The 18,828-nt window shown below is 44.5% G+C and overlaps 1 protein-coding gene across 2 annotated transcripts in view; it reads left to right on the plus strand.

The window, feature by feature from the left end:
- Positions 1-5,273: 5,273 nt before the first annotated feature.
- Positions 5,274-18,828, plus strand: part of PIGU (phosphatidylinositol glycan anchor biosynthesis class U) — a 110,201-nt gene continuing 96,646 nt past the window's right edge. The window contains exons 1-2 of one of the 2 annotated variants that reach the window (XM_025399890.1): positions 5,274-5,603; positions 14,877-14,941. In XM_025399890.1, coding sequence (XP_025255675.1) covers positions 5,474-5,603; positions 14,877-14,941 — 195 coding nt within the window. In that variant the 5' untranslated portion in view covers positions 5,274-5,473. The remainder of the gene's footprint in view (positions 5,604-14,876; positions 14,942-18,828) is intronic. The other variant, XM_025399891.1, reaches the window with a different exon arrangement.

Genomic DNA, 18,828 nt, shown 5'->3' on the forward strand with positions numbered 1-18,828 from the left:
AAGTGACATGATCTTGGCTCACTGAAACCTCTGCCTCCTAGGCTCAAGCAGTCCTCCCACCTCAGTCTCCCGAGTAGCTGGGACTACAGGTGCACGCCATCATGCCTGGCTCATTTTTGTATTTTTGGTTTTTTTTGTAGAGATGGAGATTCACCATGTTTCCCAGGCTGGTCTCCAAATCCTGAGCTCAAGCAATCCACCTGCCTTGGTCTCTCAAAGTGTTGGGATTACAGGTGTGAACCACTGTGCCTGGCCTTTTTTTTTTTTTTTAATTTTTTTGTAGAGATGGGGTCTTATCATGTTGCTCAGGCTGGTCTTGAACTCCTGGGCTCAAGTAATCCTCCCATCTCAGCCTCCCAAAGTGCTGGGATTACAGGCCTGGGCCAGTTTTTGTTTTTTTTTCTTTGAGATGGAGTCTCACCCTGTTGCCCAGGCTGCAGTACAGTGGCATGATCTCGGTTCACTGCAACCTCCACCCACTGGGTTCAAGTGATTCTCCCACCTCAGCCTCCCGAGTAGCTGGCATTACAGGTGCCTGCCACTGTGACTGGCTAACTTTTGTATTTTTAGTAGAGATGGGGGTTTCACCATCTTGGCCAGGCTGGTCTTGAACTCCTGACCTTGTGATCCACCAGCCTCGGCCTCCCAAAGTGCTGGGATTATAGGCGTGAGACACCGCGCCCAGTCTTTAAATTTTTTTTTTTTTTTTGAGACAGAGTCCCGCTCTGGTGCCCAGGCTGGAGTGTAGTGGCACCATCTTGGCTCAATGTAACATTCGCTCCTGGGTTCAAGTAATTCTCCTGTCTCAGCCTCCCAATAGCTGGGATTGCAGGTGCCCACCACCATTCCTGGCTAACTTTTATATTTTTAGTAGAGATGGGGTTTCACCATGTTGGCCAGGCTGGTCTCGAACTCCTGACTTCAAGTGATCTGCCTGTTTTGGCCTCCCAAAGTGCTGGGATCACAGACGTGAGCCACCGCGCCCAGCAGTTTTCATTTCTTGATGGTGTCCTTTGGAGCACAGAAGTTTTTAATTTTGATAAAGTTAAATTTACTTATTTCTCCTTTTATTGCCTGTGCTTTTGGTGTTGTACCATTGCCTAATCAAAAGTCATAAAGGTTTACTCCTATGTTTTCTTCTATGAGTTTTATAATTCTAGCTTCTGTATTTGGGTCTTGTGTTCTTTCATTGAGAACCACTGGTTTTATTCATACTTCATGTACACTCATTTTGAGAACTACTGATTTGGGTCACATCTGTCTACAATGGCTAATCACTGTTTTTCCCAAAGACAATCCTCACCCTAAGATAAATTTTTAAGTCATCTGTTAGAATGATGTAAATAATGTAACAGCTAAGTAACGTTTACTGAGCACTGGGTATGTGCTAAGCATTTTACATTGTACAACCTTGCTCAATCTTCACTATGAGGTTAGTGTTACAATTACTTCCACTTTTTATGATGTAATACACTCCACTGTAAGATGATGCAATATATCTATCTCCTCCTTTTATGTAAAAGGAGATACCAAAACCTACATATTTAAGAAGGAAGGCTGTGCAGACTAAATAAGCCCATGTGTGTTAAGCATATGGTACACTGCTTGGCACAGAGCAGGGGCACAAAGGATGAGTGCCCCTCTAATTTCTTCATGATCCCCTCCCCCAAAGGAGACTCTGCCCCTTCCACTGGTCCAGAAAGCTATCAGCCCCAGGGCTGATTTTTGCATTCTTTTAGAATCCCATTCCCCTTTTTTTCTTTTTCTTTTTTTTTTTTTGAGACAGTCTTGCTCTGTTGCCCCGGCTGGAGTGCAGTGGTGTGATCTCGGCTCACTGCAACCTCTGATCCTCGGGTTCAAGTGATTCTCCTGTCTCAGCCTCCCAAGTAGCTGGGATTACAGGTGCCTGCCACCTCACCCAGCTAAATTTTTTGTATTTTTAGTAGAGATGGGGTTTCACCATGTTGGCCAGGCTGGTCTCGAACTCCTCACCTCAGGTGATCTGCCTGCCTCGGCCTCCCAAAGTGCTGGCCATTTTTTTTCTTTTTCTTTTTTTTTTTTTTTTTTTTGAGACAAGGTCTTGCTCTGTCATCCAGGCCAGAAGGCAGCAGTGTGATCTTGGCTCACTGCAGCTTCAACCTCCCAGGCTCAAGTGATTCTCCCACCTTAGCCTTCCCAGTAGCTGAGACTACAGGCGTGCACTACCATGCCTGGGTAATTTTTATGTTTTTTGTAGAGACAGGTTTCACCCAGGCTGATCTCAAACTCCTGGGCTCAAGCGATCCTCCAGCCATGGCTTCCCAAAGTGCTGGGATTATAGGCGTGAGCCACTGCGCCTGGCCGATTCCCCCTTTTCTTTCTCTCATTATGGTTTGTGATTTTTTTTTTTTTGAGACAGAGTCTCGCTGTCACCCAGGCTGGAGTTATGGTTTGTGATTTTACTTACGTTATTATTTAACTATTTTATCTCTTCAACTGCTTTCCAAGTTACATAAGGGCAAAGGCAGACGGTGCCATTTTGTCTCTGCAATATTCCCCAACACCCAATAGAGGGCTTGTGGGAACACAGAGATGTTTGAAAAATGTATACCTGTTCACATCATTTCTGGTTTAAAATTCTCCAGTGGCATATGGATTGCACTTTGAATAAAGCCCAAATTCTCAACCATGGCCAATAGGTCCCTATCTGATTGCCCCTCGTCTTTCCATCCACAGCTTCTTCTATTCTCTCCACTTGAGTCATACTTGTTTTCTTTCTGATCCTCACACATACCTTGCCCTCTCTCCACTCAGTCCGTTCCTTCTGCTTGGAAGCTCTGATCAATTTCTCATCCTTTAGGTCTCAGCTCAAATCACCTCTTTGTAGAGTCTTCCCTGATCACTTTGTCTAGTGTTACCACCCTTATTATTACACCAGTAGTTATTCTCAATCATACACTGCTCCCCTCCCTCCCTCACTCCCTCTCTTCCTCCTTTCCTTCTTTCCTTCGACAGAGTCTGGCTCTGTCACCCAGGCTGGAGTACAATGGCACTATCTTGGCTCACTATAGCCTCCGCCTCCCAGGTTCAAGTGATTCTCTTGCCTCAGCCTCCTGAGTAGCTGGGACTATAGGCACAGGCCACCATGCCTGGCTAATTTTTGTAATTTTAGTAGAGACGGGGTTTCACCATGTTGGGCAGGCTGGTTTCGGACTCCTGACCTCAAGTCATCCGGCCACCTCAGCCTTCCAAAGTGCTGGGATTACAGGCATGAACCACCACGCCCAGCCTGTTTCATTTTCTTCATAAATATGAAATTTCCTTGCACATTTAATATTATTATTGCTAATATTTAAGCACTTACTATACATTAATTAATGAAGTGTGCTGCTTAATGCTTATTAATGGGCTCTCCAAACCCCAAACCCCTGATTTCTAGTGTTTGCTGATTCCTGTGGTGTAAACACTTGCATCAGGAGGGATTTTCAATCTATCAACCGGAGGAAACTGAACACCACCATTTGGGAAGAGAAAGATATAGTATTTGCCGTACTGATACAGTGGTGGTAAATAATCTCAGAAGCACATATAAAACAAAAGTGTGGTAAAAAAATTAGAAAGTGAAGTGTTGAATATGTATTCCCTTGTTTTCAATATAAGTTATTTAACTGTAGGTTTATATATGTTAATTTTCAAAAATGGTTGTGTTTAAAAGTGACTGGCAAAATTTCTAAGCCTTCTGGCCGGGCACAATAACACAAGCCTGTAATTCCAGCACTTTGGGAGGCCTAGGCAGGCGGATCGCCTGAAGTCGGGAGTTCGAGACCAGCCTGACCAACATGGAGAAACCCTATCTCTATTAAAATTACAAAAAATTAGCCAGGGGTGGTGGCGCTTGCCTGTAATCTCAGCTACTTGGGAGGCTGACGCAGGAGAATAGCTTGAACCTGGGAAGCGGAGGTTGCAGTGAGCTGAGATCGTGCCATTGCACTCTAACCTGGGCAACAAGAGTGAAACTCCGTTTCCAAAAAAAAAAAAAAGATTCTAAGCCTTCCTCAACCGTCCCTAGTGAGCCTACAATCAGCACCTTTTTCAGCACAGAAGGGTTAAGCGACTTGTTGAAGGTTGCAGAGCTAATAAATCAGTCTACTACCCCCAAACGTATCTGTAGAACCTAACATAGTGCCTGGAAAATAGTTGGCATTTAACAAACAACTGCCAGGAAAAAAAAAAAAAATACACATTTAACACTCTTTAAAAACATAAAAAGTTACCAGCCTGGGCAACACGGCAAAACCCCGTCTCTACTAAGTAAAGTACAAAAACTTAGCCGAGCATGGTGGTGCATACCTGTGGTCCCAGCTACTCTGGAGCCTCGGAGGTCCAGGATGCAGTGAGCCGAGATTGAGCCACTGCACCCCAGCCTGGGCGACTGAGACCCTGTCTCAAAAGCAAAAAACCACCAAACATAAAAGATAAACACTTTGGGCCGGGCGCGGTGGCTCACGCCTGTAATCCCAGCATATTGGGAGGCCAAGACGGACAGATCATCTGAGGTCAGGAGTTCCAGACCAGCCTGGCCAACATGGTGAAACCCCACCTCTAGTAAAAATACAAAATAATAATAATAATAATAATAGGAAGAAGAAGAAGAAGTGGGGTTGGTGGTACATGCCTGTAGTCCCAGCTACTTGGGAGGCTGAGGAGGGAGGATCTCCTGAGCCCGAGAGGTCATGGCTGCAGTGAGCTGTGATCGTGGCACTCCAGCCTGACTGTCAGAGTGAGACCCTGTCTCTTAAAAAATAAAAAATAAAAAAAGAGAGAGAGAGGCCGGCGCGGTGGCTCACGCCTGTAATCCCAGCATTTTGGGAGGCCGAGGCGGGCGGATCACCTGAGGTCAGGAGTTCGAGATCAGCCTGGCCAACATGATGAAACCCCATATCTACTCAAAAAAAAAAAAAAAAAAAAAAAAAACTAGCCGCGCGTGGGGGTGGGCGCCTGTAATCCCAGCTATTTAGGAGGTGGAGGTTGCAGTGAGCCGAGATCACGCCACTGCACTCCAGCCTGGACAACAGAGCGAGACTCAGTCTCAAAAAAAAAATAAATAAATAAATAAAAATTTTGGCATTGAAAACATACACGCAAGAGTGAAATTAACATCTGTTTAAAAGTCTCTCACAATCCCGGGAAGTCGACTACTTCCGCTTCTACTTTCAGCAGCGTTTCAGCCCCGCTACAGCGATGCCGTTTCACAACGCACCTGCGATCCGAGAAGGTTTCGCCCCACCCTCTGCACGCAGCTTGAGGCACCCGCTTTCCGTCGCTCCGGCCCGCCTCGCCGTAAGGCTTTCTGGGAGTTGTAGTCCCCACGTCTGGCCGCTCCGGCGGCAGCGGCGGCGCGCGATCGCGCGCGGAACTACAGAGTGTGGCGCGCAGGTCGCGAGGCTCTTCCACCTCGCCTTCCCTCATCGCCCGCGCGCCCGCCCCAGTTATCATGGCGGCTCCCTTGGCCCTGGTGCTGGTGGTGGCTGTGACAGTGCGGGCGGCCTTGTTCCGCTCCAGTCTGGCCGAGTTCATTTCCGAGCGGGTGGAGGTGGTGTCCCCGCTGAGCTCTTGGAAGAGAGGTGAGGTCACTGGCTCGAGCAGAAGGTCAGGCCCCGCCTGCCCTCCCGCGGCCTCTGTGAATGGGAGGCGGGGGCAGTGACCGCCAGCGCGCGGTTCCTAGAGAACTGACCCTCTCGTGGGGTACTCGGGGAGGGCGGGGCCTGAGGGCGGGGCTGGTGAGGGGAGCGGGCGTGGAGATGGTGTCGTGAGGTTTGGGCCCTGGGGGCCGGACCACCTAGTGGTGGGGATCTGAGGGGGCGTGTCCCATTCAGTGCCCTGAGCCGACGGAGTGTGGTCTGTGGAAGGGTTGGAATAAGAGGAGGAGGTGCTTGTGCAGCGCGGTTTGCAGAAGAGTTTGGGATTTGGGGCGGGATCGCGAGGGGGTGCTCCCTGGGGTGAGAGGTGATGTGTGAGGGGGTCCGGGATGAGGGGACCAATTTTGCTTAAGCGAGGAGAGTGTGCATGTGCTTTAGACGTCTCTTCTCAGTCTGGGACTTGCAGGGCAGTTTTTGTTACTGTTCCTTACTAAGTTCCTCATCAAACATTGTTTTATACTAACGCCTACAGCGAGAAACAGAAGTTGGGCTGAAATAACTGAACAGGCTAGTGAGGGAGACAAATCGTTATAATAATTTATGAAAAGTGTACTTTCTGTGTCCACCCAGTTCCTTCCTTAGTATTTTAACCCTGAATAAACTATCCCCTCTCTTTCCAGTTTTCCTAAGAATGTGGGATTTGAGCTGACTCTTGAAGGATGTAGGGTTTTGGAAGGGAGATTAGAGAAAAGGGTAGTTCCAGGTAGCAGAAAGTAAATGGGATGAAGAAACGTTCAAAGATGTGAAATGTCCAAAGTAGGGGAGTAATGGGGTGGAAGCTAGGTTTAGGCCAGAGTTTGATGAATTAAACAAAAAAAAATAAAATTTTATTTTAAACTGAAGTACAATATACATACAATACATATTAAGTGTAGAGTTCAATGAATTTTTACAAACTGTATTCACTCATGTAGCCAGCACCTACTTCAAGCAACAGTAGCAGCACCCCAGAAGTCCCCTTTGTGTCCTTTAAATGCTAAAGTTTTTTTTCGTTTTTGGTTTTGCTTTTTGTTTAGAGACAGGGTCTTGCTATGTCGCCCAGGCTGGTCTGGAACTCCTGGACTCAGGCAGTCTCACTTGGCCTCCCGGAGTGCTGAGATTTCAGGCGTGAGCAATGGCAGCTGGCCAAGGCTAAAGTTTTGATGTTATCCTATAGAAATGTTGGCATGGGGAATGGCATAATGAGTGGGTGTTTTATGAATAGAGTTGAGGTTTCTAAAAAATGGTAACATTTTATATACCTTTTCTCATTTAGTCCTCACTTTTATTTCTATGTGATAGATGGTGTTATTTTCCCCCTTTTGCAGATGAGGGAACTGAAATTTAGAGAAGTTAATTTGCCCAGGTTTCCTACTTGGGGAATGGGAATAAAGATAGTAGTAATTCATGTCTGAGATTGTAAGACTTTGCATTTGTTACCTCTGCGTATTATTTTTTTGTTGAACTAAATCGAAGCCATTTGGTTCCTGTTTTCTTCTGGGTAACTGAAGACCTGAGGCAGTATTAGGCCCTTCTTCCTCTACTCCCTATTAGGAGCATTTCTCATCTCATAATTACTTGTTTATATCCGGTTTTTCCACATTTTCTCTCTCTCTCTCTCTTTTTTTTTTTTTTGAGACGGAGTTTCGCCCTTGTTGCCCTGGCTGGAGTGCAATGGCACGATCTCGGCTCACCATAACCTCTGCCTCCTGGGTTCAAGCGATTCTTCTGCCTCAGCCTCCTGGGCAGCTGGCATTACAGGCATGCACCACCATGCCCGGCTGATTTTGTATTTTTAGTAGAGATGGGGTTTCTCCGTGTTGGTCAGGCTGGTCTCGAACTCCCGACTTCAGGCGATCTGCCTACCTCTGCTTCCCAAAGTGCTGGGATTATAGGTGTGAGCTACCGCGCCCAGCCTCTCTCTCTCTCTCTCTTTTTTTTTTTTTTTAAGAGACAGGGTCTCACTCTGACAGGCTGGAGTGCAGTGACCACGGCTCACTGCAGCCATGACCTCTTGGGCTCAGGAGATCCTCCCTCCTTAGCCTCCCAAGTAGCTGGTAGCTGGGACTACAGGCATGTACCACCAACCCCACTTATTACTGTTATTTTGTATTTTTTGAAGAGATGGGGTTTCACCTTGTTGCCTAGGCTGGTCTCAAACTCCTGGGCTTAAGTGATTCGCCCACCTTGGCCTCCCAAAGTGCTGGGATTATAGGCATAAGCTACCACACCTGGCCTTTTCCACTACCTTATGAGCTCCTTGAAGGATTCTGTTTTATTCATTCCTGAATTCTTTTATGTCTGGCATAGAGTAGGTGTGTAGTTACTGTTGAATAAATGGGGAAGAGAAGAAAGCATAGGATCTGGTTACTTACAGGAGGTTACTTACAGGATAGACAGGTGAAGGATTCAAAGATGAGACAATGTTGTTTGGTGATTAAGAGCACAGCGTCTGGAATGTCAGAAAAGGTTTGACTGTCTCTAGCTCTGCAAATTATAAGCTATATGAATTCTTTTTTTTTTTTTTTTTTTTGAGACAGAATTTTGCTCTTGTTGCCGAGGCTAGAGTGCAATGGCACGATCTTGGCTCACTGCACCCTCCGCCTCCCAGGTTCAAGCGATTATCTTGTCTCAGCCTCCTGGGTAGCTGGGATTACAGGTGCTCACCACCATGCCCAGCTAATTTTTGTATTTTTAGTAGAGATGGGTTTCACCTTGTTGGCCAATCTGATCTTAAACTCCTGACCTCAGGTGAGCCGCCCGCCTTGGCCTCCCAAAGTGCTGGGATTACAGGTGTGAGCCACTACGCCCGGCTTTTTTTGTTGTTGTTTTTTTGAGATGGAGTCTTGGTCTCTTGCCCAGGCTGGAGTGTAGTGTGATCCCGGCTCACTGCAACCTCCGCATCCCAGGTTCAAGTGATTCTTCTGCCTCAGCCTCCCAAGTAGCTGGGACTACAGGCACGTGCCACCATGCCTGGCTAATTTTTGTGTTTTTAGTAGACACGGGGTTTCACCATATTGGCCAGGCTGGTCTCAATCTCCTGACCTCGTGATCCGCCCACCTTGGCCTCCCAAAGTGCTGGGATTACAGGCGTGAGCCACTGTGCCCGGCCAAGTTGTATGAATTCTAACATCAGTATTTCCATCTGTAAAATAGGAAATTATGTATCCCGTTCAATGAGATAATCCATGTTGAAGCTCAACACGATAATGAAAGCCAAAAAGGTGAATTCTAAGGTTTTGAGTTGAGATAATAGGAAAAATAGTGCTGACATGGGCTGAAATAGATGAATCAGAAAGGACATAGTAGTGTTTCATGTGTGTATAATGTGATAGTACAGTACTCACAGGTTTAGGTCTGGAGCTTGAGGCCAGTGTCAGGGCTAGAGAGACAGAGACAGAGATTTGTTAACCACTCATTATCTGGATCTGACTAAATCAGCATGATTATTTGTACCTTTTGGGAGGGAAGGTACAACATCTGTAAGCATTACTTTTCTTCAAAGTGTACCTTAAATGGGATATATATATATATATATTTTTGTTTTGTTTTGTTTTGTTTTGTTTTTTTGAGATGGGGTCTTGCCCTGTTGCCCAGGCTGGGGTGCAGTGGCATGATCTCGGCTCATGTTTTTTAAAGCAGCTGATTATATAAAGCCTAAAAGACAGGCATTTAAAAATAGTAAAGTAGGACCCCTTCTGGGGTCACTGCAACCTCCACCTCCCAGGTTCAAGCGATTCTCCTACCTCAACCTCCTGAGTAGCTGGGATTATAGGCGCCCACCACCACACCCGGCTAATTTTTTGTATTTTTAGTAGAGATGGGGTTTCACCACGTTGACCAGGCTGGTCTTGAACACTTGACCTCAGGTGATCCACCCGCCTGGGTCTCCCAAAGTGCTGGGATTACAGGCTTGAGCCACCACGCCTGGCCAACTTTTTAATATTGTAGTAAATAGTGGGGTTTTAAAAAATGTTTTTACCAGCCTGGGCAATACAGCAAGAGCCTGTTTCTACAACAAAAATTAAAAATTAGCTGGGTGTGGTGGCATGCACCTATAGTCCCAGTTACTCGGGAGGCTGGGGTGGGAGGATCACTTGAGCCTGGAAGGTTGAGGCTGCAATGAGCTATGATCACACCATTACACTCCAGCCCAGGCAACAGAGTGAGTCTCAAAAAAGAAAGACAAAAAATGTTTTACATGGTTTATGTAACCTGACCCTTTGCCCAGATTAGTTATCAATTAAGTAATGTGATGCCATACTTAATCATCAATTAGCAGAACCACACTCCAGGCATTTGCTAGAGAATACACTAACAAATCCACTGATATACAGTATCTAGCAAAAGCATATCTGAGATGAATTACGTTTTAGGCAATTGCCTAAAAGTTGTGCAGTCTGTCCTCTAGCTATGTACTCATAAATTTCCATCTGGATTAAACCAGACAAGTGGAGTGATGTGCCTGGGCAGCCTCATACTGGTCCCCCGTAGAGTTGCTTTTTTACTGCTCTGTGGTAGGATGCCATTGGCTAAGAGTGAGAAATGCCTTGTGATGTGACCTGATGAGTCATCTCCTTGGGTCTCCAGTAAAGCTGTTAGTGAAGGATTTAATAGCTGTTACACAGCAACCTCTTTATGCAGCTCCTTGAGGAGGTTTCCTTTTGGTTCCAGTATAAGGACCAGTTACAATGGTCTTGAGCAATATACTTTGTTTTATTTTATGGCCACCATGAATTATAAAATTGATTAGGTTTCCTTCTTTAGGGTAGTCCTATAAAGTTTAAAGTTGTAATTGCAGCCCACTCCTTACGAATATGTAGTGGTCTTTTTTCTTTTCTTTTCTCTCTGTTTTTGTTTATTTGATACAGGGTTTCCCTCTGTCACCCAGACTGGAGTGCGGTAGCATGATCATGACTCGCTGCAGCTTTGACCTCCTGGGCTCAGTTGATCTTCCCACTTCAGCCTCCGAAGTAGCTGGGACCACAGGCACACATCACCATGCCCCAGCTAATTTTTGTTTTTTTGTAGAGACAAGGTCTCCTTATGTTGCCCAGGCTGATCTCGAACTCTTTGAACCCCTGCCTACCTATTTTTTAATAGGTAACTCAGTCACATGATTCAAAAATAGAAAGTAGCTGGGTGCAGTGGCGCATGCCTGTGGTCCCACCACTTTTGGAGGCCAAGGTGGGAAGACTGCTTGAGTCCAGGTGTTCAAGACCAGCCTGAGCAACATGGCAAGACACTGTCTCTACCAAAAAAAAATTTAGCTGGGTGTGGTGGCGTGGGCCTGTGTTCTCAGCTACTTGGGAGGCTGAGGTGGGATGATCGCTTGTACCCAGGAGGTTGAGGCTGCAGTAAACCTTGTTTGTACCCCTGTACTCCAGTCTGGATGACAGAGTGAGACCCTGTCTCCAAAACAAAAACAAAAACAAAAACTATTTCTTTTGAATAATTATAAAATAATACATCCTCATTGCTAAATATTTAGAAAAGGAAGATGAAAAAAAATCAAGCATCTTCTGTAATCATGTCACCTAGAAATGCCATTGTGAACATTTAAATATTTATTTTTCCAGGCATTTCTCATTGATTACATGTTCATTCTCTGTCTTTCAGATAATTAAATGAATGCTTATAAAAGTTTAAGATAAAACTCTACAAACCTATTAAAAACTATGCAATTTTGAGAAGCTGAGGCAGGCAGATCACTTGAGGTCAGGAGTTCGAGACTAGCCTGGTCAACATAGTAAAACACTGACTCCACTAAAAATATAAAAATTAACTGGTCTGGTGGCAGGCACCTGTAATCCTAGCTACTCAGTGGTTGAGTCAGGAGAATTGCTTGAACCCAGGAGGCAGAGGTTGCAGTGAGCCAAGATCACGCCACTGCACTCCAGCCTTGGTGACAGACTGAGACTCTCTCAAAAAAGAAAAAAAAAAAGCAAAGGGCTGGGCATGGTGGCTCACACCTGTAATTCCAGCACCACTGTAATTCCAGCACTTTGGGAGGCTGAGGCAGGAAGATTGCTTGAGCCCAGGAGTTTGAGACCAGCCCAAGTAACATGGCGAAACCCTGTCTCTACAAAAAATACAAAAATTAGCCAGGCATGGTGATGCACACCTGAAGTCCCAACTACTCGAGAGGCTGCGATGGGAGGATCTATTGAGCCTGAGAGGTCAAGGCTGCAGTGAGCCTGATCATGCCACTGTACTTCAACCTGGGCAATAGAGCCAGATCCTGTCTTGGAAAAACAGTTGGCGGGGGGCAAAGGACATGAACAGACACTTCTCAAAAGAAGACATACAAGTGGCCAACAAGCATATGAAAAAATGCTCAACATAATTAGTCATTAGAGAAATGCAAATCTAAAGCACAATGAGATACTATCTCTTTTTTTTTTTTGAGGCGGAGTCTCGCTCTGTCGCCCAGGCTGGAGTGCAGTGGCCGGATCTCAGCTCACTGCAAGCTCCGCCTCCCAGGTTCACGCCATTCTCCTGCCTCAGCCTCCCGAGTAGCTGGGACTACAGGCGCCCGCCACCTCGCCCGGCTAGCTTTTTTTGTATTTTTTAGTAGAGATGGGGTTTCACTGTGTTAGCCAGGATGGTCTCGATCTCCTGACCTCGTGATCCACCCGTCTCCCAAAGTGCTGGGATTACAGGCTTGAGCCACCGCGCCCGGCCAGATACTATCTCATACCAGTCAGAATGACCATTATTAAAAAGTCAAAAAATAATAGATGCTGGCAAGGCTGTGGAAAAAAGGAAACACTTATACACTGGTGGTGGGAATGTAAAGTAATTCAGCCACTGTGGAAAGCAGTTTGAAGGTTTCTCAAAGATCCTAAAACAGAACTGCCATTCGACCCGGCAATGCCATTACTAGGTATATACCTAAAGGAATAGAAATCATTCTACCCTAAAGATGCATGCATGTGTATGTTCATCACAGCAGTATTCACAATAGCAAAGACATGGAATTAACCTGAATGCCCATCAATGGTGGACTAGATAAAGAAAATGTGGTACATATACACCATGGAACACTATGCAGCATAAAAAAAGAAAGGAATGAGATCATGTCCTTTGAACCAACATGGATAGAGCTGGAGACATTATCCTAAGGAAATTAATGCAAGAACAGAAAACCAAATACAGCATATTCTCACTTATAAGTGGAAGCTGAACACTGAGTACACGTGGACACAAAGACAGTAACAGTAGATACCTGGGCCTACTTGAGGGTGGAGGGTGGGAGGAGGGTGAAGTTGGAAAAGCTACCTATCAGGTACTGTGCTTATTACCTGGGCAATGAGATTATCTGCACTCCAAACCTCTATGACATGCAATTTACCCATGTAACAAACATGGACATGTACCCCCTCAACCCCCAAAAAATTTGAAAAGGAAAATAAATAAAAACCAAGAGAAATTGCTAAAATAGTCATTTGTAAAAAAATCACCAAAAAAACCTCTTATATTTTACATGCTGTGTTTTGACCTACTTTTCATTTAAGAATATTTTATGGACTGCTTTTCTTCAGTAAATATAGATCTCTAATATACTTTTGAATTTTAACTCTTAATTTTGAAATAATTTTAGATTTTCAAAAAAGTTGCAAGAATTGTGGATAGAGTTCCTGTTTACCTTTCATTCAGCTTCTAACGTTAACATTCTACATCACCATAGTGCAATGACCTAAACCAGAAAATTAACATTGATACGATGCTATTAACTAATTACAGGCCTTATTAGAATTTTATCACTTTGCCCCACTAATGTCCATTTCTAGTCCAATATCCAACCTGTGATTCCACTTTGCACTTAGTTGTTTTGTCGCCTTAGTCTCTTCTAATCTGGGATACTTCCTCAGACTTAACATTTAAAAAATTTTTAATTTAATTTTTGTTGGTACCTAGTAGGTATATATATTGGCTTAATATTTTTAAGAGTACTTGCCAGTTATTTTATGTCTCCATTTGGGTCTGCCTGATGTTTTCTTACAATTAGACTGAGGTTATGCTTTTTTTTTTTTTTTTTTTTTTTTTTTTTTTGAGAAGGAGTGTCACTCCGTTGCCCAGGCTGGAGTGCAGTGGCACAATCTCGGCTCACTGCAACCTCCGCCTCCCAGGTTCAAGTGATTCTCCTGCCTCATCCTCCCAAGTAGCTGGGATTACAAGTGCATGCCACCATGCCTGGCTAATTTTTGTATTTTTAATGGAGACAGGATTTTGCCATGTTGGCCAGGCTGGTCTTGAACTGCTGACCTCACGTGATCCGCCTGCCTCAGTCTCCCAAAGTGCTGGGATTACAGGTGTGAGCCACCACCCATGTAAAATTATTTTTCCCCTTGCAAATATTCTATTTCTCATATTTTTGCCCACGAATTTTAGCATCCATTGATGATACTTGCCTTTTGTGATTATTACTATGCATGGAGTATGCCAAGTGGTGATTTTCTGTTTCATTGTTCTTTCTACATTTGATCCTTAGAATTCTCTGTAGAGAAAAGCTCTCCTTTCTCTTCCACTTATTTATTTATTATTTATAACATAGTATAATTTTAAGTATAAAGTATTCCATTATATAGAGATAGATATTATATCATAATTCATTTAAATAAATCTTCATTAATGGGCATTCAGATTATTTCTAATTGTTCAGTACTCTGAGCACTGTAAGGAACATACCTTTTTGGACACTTGTCAAGTTATTTCTCTAGGATAAACTGCCCTAAGAAGTACCATATCTGGGTCAGAAGGCACACACTTAAAAAGCACCTATTGCCCTACTGAAAAGTTAATACAAATGTCACTCAAATGAGCAGCATATGAGAGTGACTGCCCATTTCCTCACACTATGGCAACATTTCTCACCAGCTTCTAATTTGTTATCTTATTGTGCTTTGGAATGGGGAAGATTATGCATAAATGAGACGTTTTTGAGAGTGGGTGAGAGTTACAAAGAACTAGAAGGAAGCAGATAGTTTAACATAAAACTGTCTTATAATGAGTGCTGCCCACAATGCAAAAGGATGCTGTCCATGAAAGAGAGTTTCCCATCATCAGAAATGTTCAAGACTTAAAGCCACTTGCTGGAGATGAGGTAAAGGGGGTTAGATAAACTCAGTGAGGCCCTTTTTGGTTCTGGGGGTATCTAACAATTTGGTCTATAGCTGCCTGCTTAGTCTGAGTGAACTTGTATGTCTTATTTTTCAGTGGTTGAAGGCCTTTCACTGTTGGACTTGGGAGTATCTCCATATTCTGGAGCAGTATTTCATGAAGTAAGTGTTCTTATTTTCTTTTCTGGGTACCGAGAGTAGTTTACAGTCACAGATACCAAAGCCTAACCTCTGTTTTGTACAAACATTTAAAAAGATGTATTCTTGACAATCGTATTTAGAAACAGCCTGTTTTTAGATGTTCTCTGCATAAGAAACAGGTTTTGCAATTGGAATGGAAATGATCCAGATTAAGATTGTAACTGCAGATGAGGCTTCTGTAGAAGTTACCATTTGTAATGGCAAATAAGTTGCAAACAGTCCTTAGTCCACAAATAGGTTGTATGCTAATTAGCATGTAATTTGTTGTTTGGAATATGGTTTCCCATGAAAACTATGGCAGTAATGTTGTTTTCTTTTGTTTTTTTTTTTTTGAGATGGAGTCTCACTTTGTCTCCCAGGCTGGAGTGCAGTGGTGCGATCTCGGCTCGCTGCAAGCTCTGCCTCCTGGGTTCATGCCATTCTCCTACCTCAGCCTCCCAAGTAGCTGAGACTACAGGCACCCACCACCATGCCCAGCTAATTTTTTTTGTATTTTTAATAGAGACGGGGTTTCACCGTGTTAGCCAGGATGGTCTCGATCTGCTGACCTTGTGATCCGCCTTCCTTGGCCTCCCAAAGTGCTGGGATTACAAGCGTGAGCCACCGTGCCTGGCAGTAATGTTGTTTTGTTAGAAAGCTCACAAAAGCTTACTTAACCCATAAAATTAGCTTTTTTTTTTTTTTTTGACAGGGTCTTACTCTGTCACCCAGGCTAGAGTGCAGTGACGATCACGGTTCACTGCAGTCTCGACCTCCTGGGCTCAAGCGATCCTCCTACTTGAGCCTCCTGAGTAGCAGGGACCACAAGTGTGCACCACCATGCTAATTTTAAATAAAATTAGCTCTTAAGAATAGTAAAAACAGGCCAGATGCAGTGGCTTACACCTGTAATCCCAGCACTTTGGGAGGCCGAAACAGGCAGATCACGAGGTCAGGAGTTCAAGACCAGCCTGGCCAATGTAAAACCCGGTTCTACTAAACATACAAAAACCAGCTGGGCGTTGTGGCAGGTGCCTGTAATCCCAGCTATTTGGGAGGCTGAGGCAGAATTGTTTGAAGCTGGGAGGCAGAGTTTGCAGTGAGCCAAGACTGCACCATTGCACTCCGGCCTGGGCCACAGGGTGAGACTCCATCTCAAAAAAAAAAAAAAAAGAAAAAGGAATAGTAAAAACACTCTTAATTAGGTCCAGATTATCTCTTGTTTACAGCAACAGCTTCCTGACAGGTCTTTCTGCATTCAGTCTTGCTCATTTACTCTATTCTGTAGCCAGAGCCATCTTTCTAAAATGTGAATCTGTTTTTGTCACTCTTGCTTGGCACCTTTGAATGTTCACCATTGACCTCAGGATAAAAGGGCGTAGAGGCATACCCTTGCCATTCTTTTTTTTTTTTTTTTTTTTTTTTTTTTTTTTTTTGAGATTGAGTCTCACTCTGTCGCTCAGGCTGGAGGGCAGTGGCGCGATCTCCGCTCACTGCAAGCTCTGCCTCCCAGGTTCACCCCATTCTCCTGCCTCAGCCTCCCGAGTAGCTGGGACCACAGGTGCCCGCGACCATGCCCGGCTAATTTTTTTTGTAGTTTTAGTAGAGACGGGGTTTCACCGTGTTAGCCAGAATGGTCTCAATCTCCTGACATCGTGATCCACCTGCATTGGCCTCCCAAGGTGCTGGGATTACAGGTGTGAGCCACCGCGCCTGGCTGCCCTTTCCATTCTTATTGGCCATATCATTTTAAAGAAGTTTTCTAATTTGACAGTGTACCTTCTAATTGTTTTTTAAAGACAGGGTCTTGCTCTGTCACCCAGGCTGGAATGTAGTGGCATGATCACGGCTCACTACAGCCTCAACCTCCTGGACTTAAGCAATCCTCTCACCTCAGCCTCCTGAGTAGCTGGGACTACAGATGTGCACCACCACAGCTGGCTAATTTTTAAAAATTTCTTTGTAGAGATGGGGTCTTGCTATGTTGCCCAGGCTGGTCTTGAACTCCTGCACTCAAGTCATCCTCCTGTCTTGGCCTCCGAAAGTGTTGGGATTACAGGCATGAGCCACTGTGCTTGGTCTTAATTTTTTTTTTCTTTGAGACAGAGTCTCGTTCTGTCACCCAGGCTGGAGTGCAATGGCGCAATCTCGGCTCACTGCAACCTCCACCTCCCAGGTTCAAGCGACTCCTCTGCCTCAGCCTCCCGAGCAGCTGGGACCACAGGCACGCACCACCATGCCCAGCTAATTTTTGTATTTTTAGTAGAGACGGAGTTTCACCATATTGGCCAGGCTGGTCTCGAACTCCTGACCTTGTGATCTGCCTGCCTTGGCCTCCCAAAGTGCTGGGATTACAGGCGTGAGCCACCGCGCCCAGCTGGCCTTAATTTTTATAGTTATCTCTCTCATATGTACTTTGAGAACATTTTTTTTTGTTTGTTTGTTTTTTGTTTCTTGGCTCTTCTATCTAATCTTTCAAAAGCATTCAACTTGGTCCTCATAGAAATAGCAACTGTCTTTTGCATTTCAATTTTTATCTCTGTGTTAATATCTAATCAAACTGCAATAACAAGAACTGGCAGAAACAGGTTAGGAACAACTTAAGAGACTTTTTAAAAAAAAAATTTTTTTTTTTTTGAGACAGAGTTTTACCCTTTTGCCTAGGTGGAGTGAAGTGGCTCCATCTCGGCTCATTGCAACCTCTGCAACCCCCCACCCCCCTACCCCACCCTGGATTCAAGTGATTCTCCTACCTCAGCATCCCAAGTAGCTGGAGTTATAGGCGTGTGCCACCATGCCCGGCTAATTTTTGTATTTTTAGTAGAGACAGGGTTTTGCCACCTTGGCCAGGTTGCTCTTGAACTCTTGACCTCAGGTGATCCACCTGCCTTGACCTCCCAAAGTGCTAGGATTACAGGCTTGAGCCACTGTGCCCGGCCAAGAGACTCTTAATAAGCACACAGGGCCAGGCGGCCGGGAGGCCGAGGCGGGCGGATCACAAGGTCGGGAGTTCAAGACCAGCCTGGCCAATATGGTAAAACCCCGTTTCTACTAAAAATACAAAAAATTAGCCAGGCGTGGTGGCGGGCGCCTGTAGTCCCAGCTATTCAGGAAGCTGAGGCAGGAGAATGGTGTGAACCTGGGAGGTGGAGCTTACAGTGAGCCGAGATCGCGCCACTGCACTCCAGACTGGGCGACAGAGCGAGACTCCATCTCAAAAAAAAAAAAAAAAAAAAAAAAGAAAGCTGTCTCTCATCACCTTAGTCTTCCAAAGAATCTTATGCTTATCCTTTTCCTGGCTCATGTCATACTCTTGAAATTGCCTCTGTGTTTATTCTACTCATTATGATATATTGTCTTCATAACAGGTGCTGTCCCCTTCTTATCACTTATTCCTAGTGCCTACCTCTATCAGCATATGCATTACAATCCTTCCCTCCCTTCTCTCTTTCTTTTAGTAAAGATTTGTTAAATATTCACTAAGTGCCAGCTACTCTGCTAGGTATTAGGGATACAAAACAAGACACAGTCCCTGGTTTCATGGTGCTTATACTTCTGAGAGAAACAGACAATAAGTTAGTAAAAAAAGAAACAAATTTCAGAGCCAAGGGTATCACCAGGGATAAAATACATTTCATAGTGATAAAAAAAGATAGCGATCACAAATGTTTATGTACCAAATTACAGAGCTTCAAAATATATGAAGTAAAGACTGATAGAACTACAAGGAGAAATAGATCCACAATTACAGAGATTTCAATATACCTTTCTCAATGACTGGTAGTACAAGCAGACAGAAAATCAGCAAGTATATAAAAGACTTGAATAACAACCAACTTGGGCTGGACGTGGTGGCTCATGCCTGTAAT

This window comes from Theropithecus gelada, chromosome 10 (assembly GCF_003255815.1).
Source record: "Theropithecus gelada isolate Dixy chromosome 10, Tgel_1.0, whole genome shotgun sequence".
Lineage (NCBI taxonomy): Eukaryota > Metazoa > Chordata > Mammalia > Primates > Cercopithecidae > Theropithecus > Theropithecus gelada.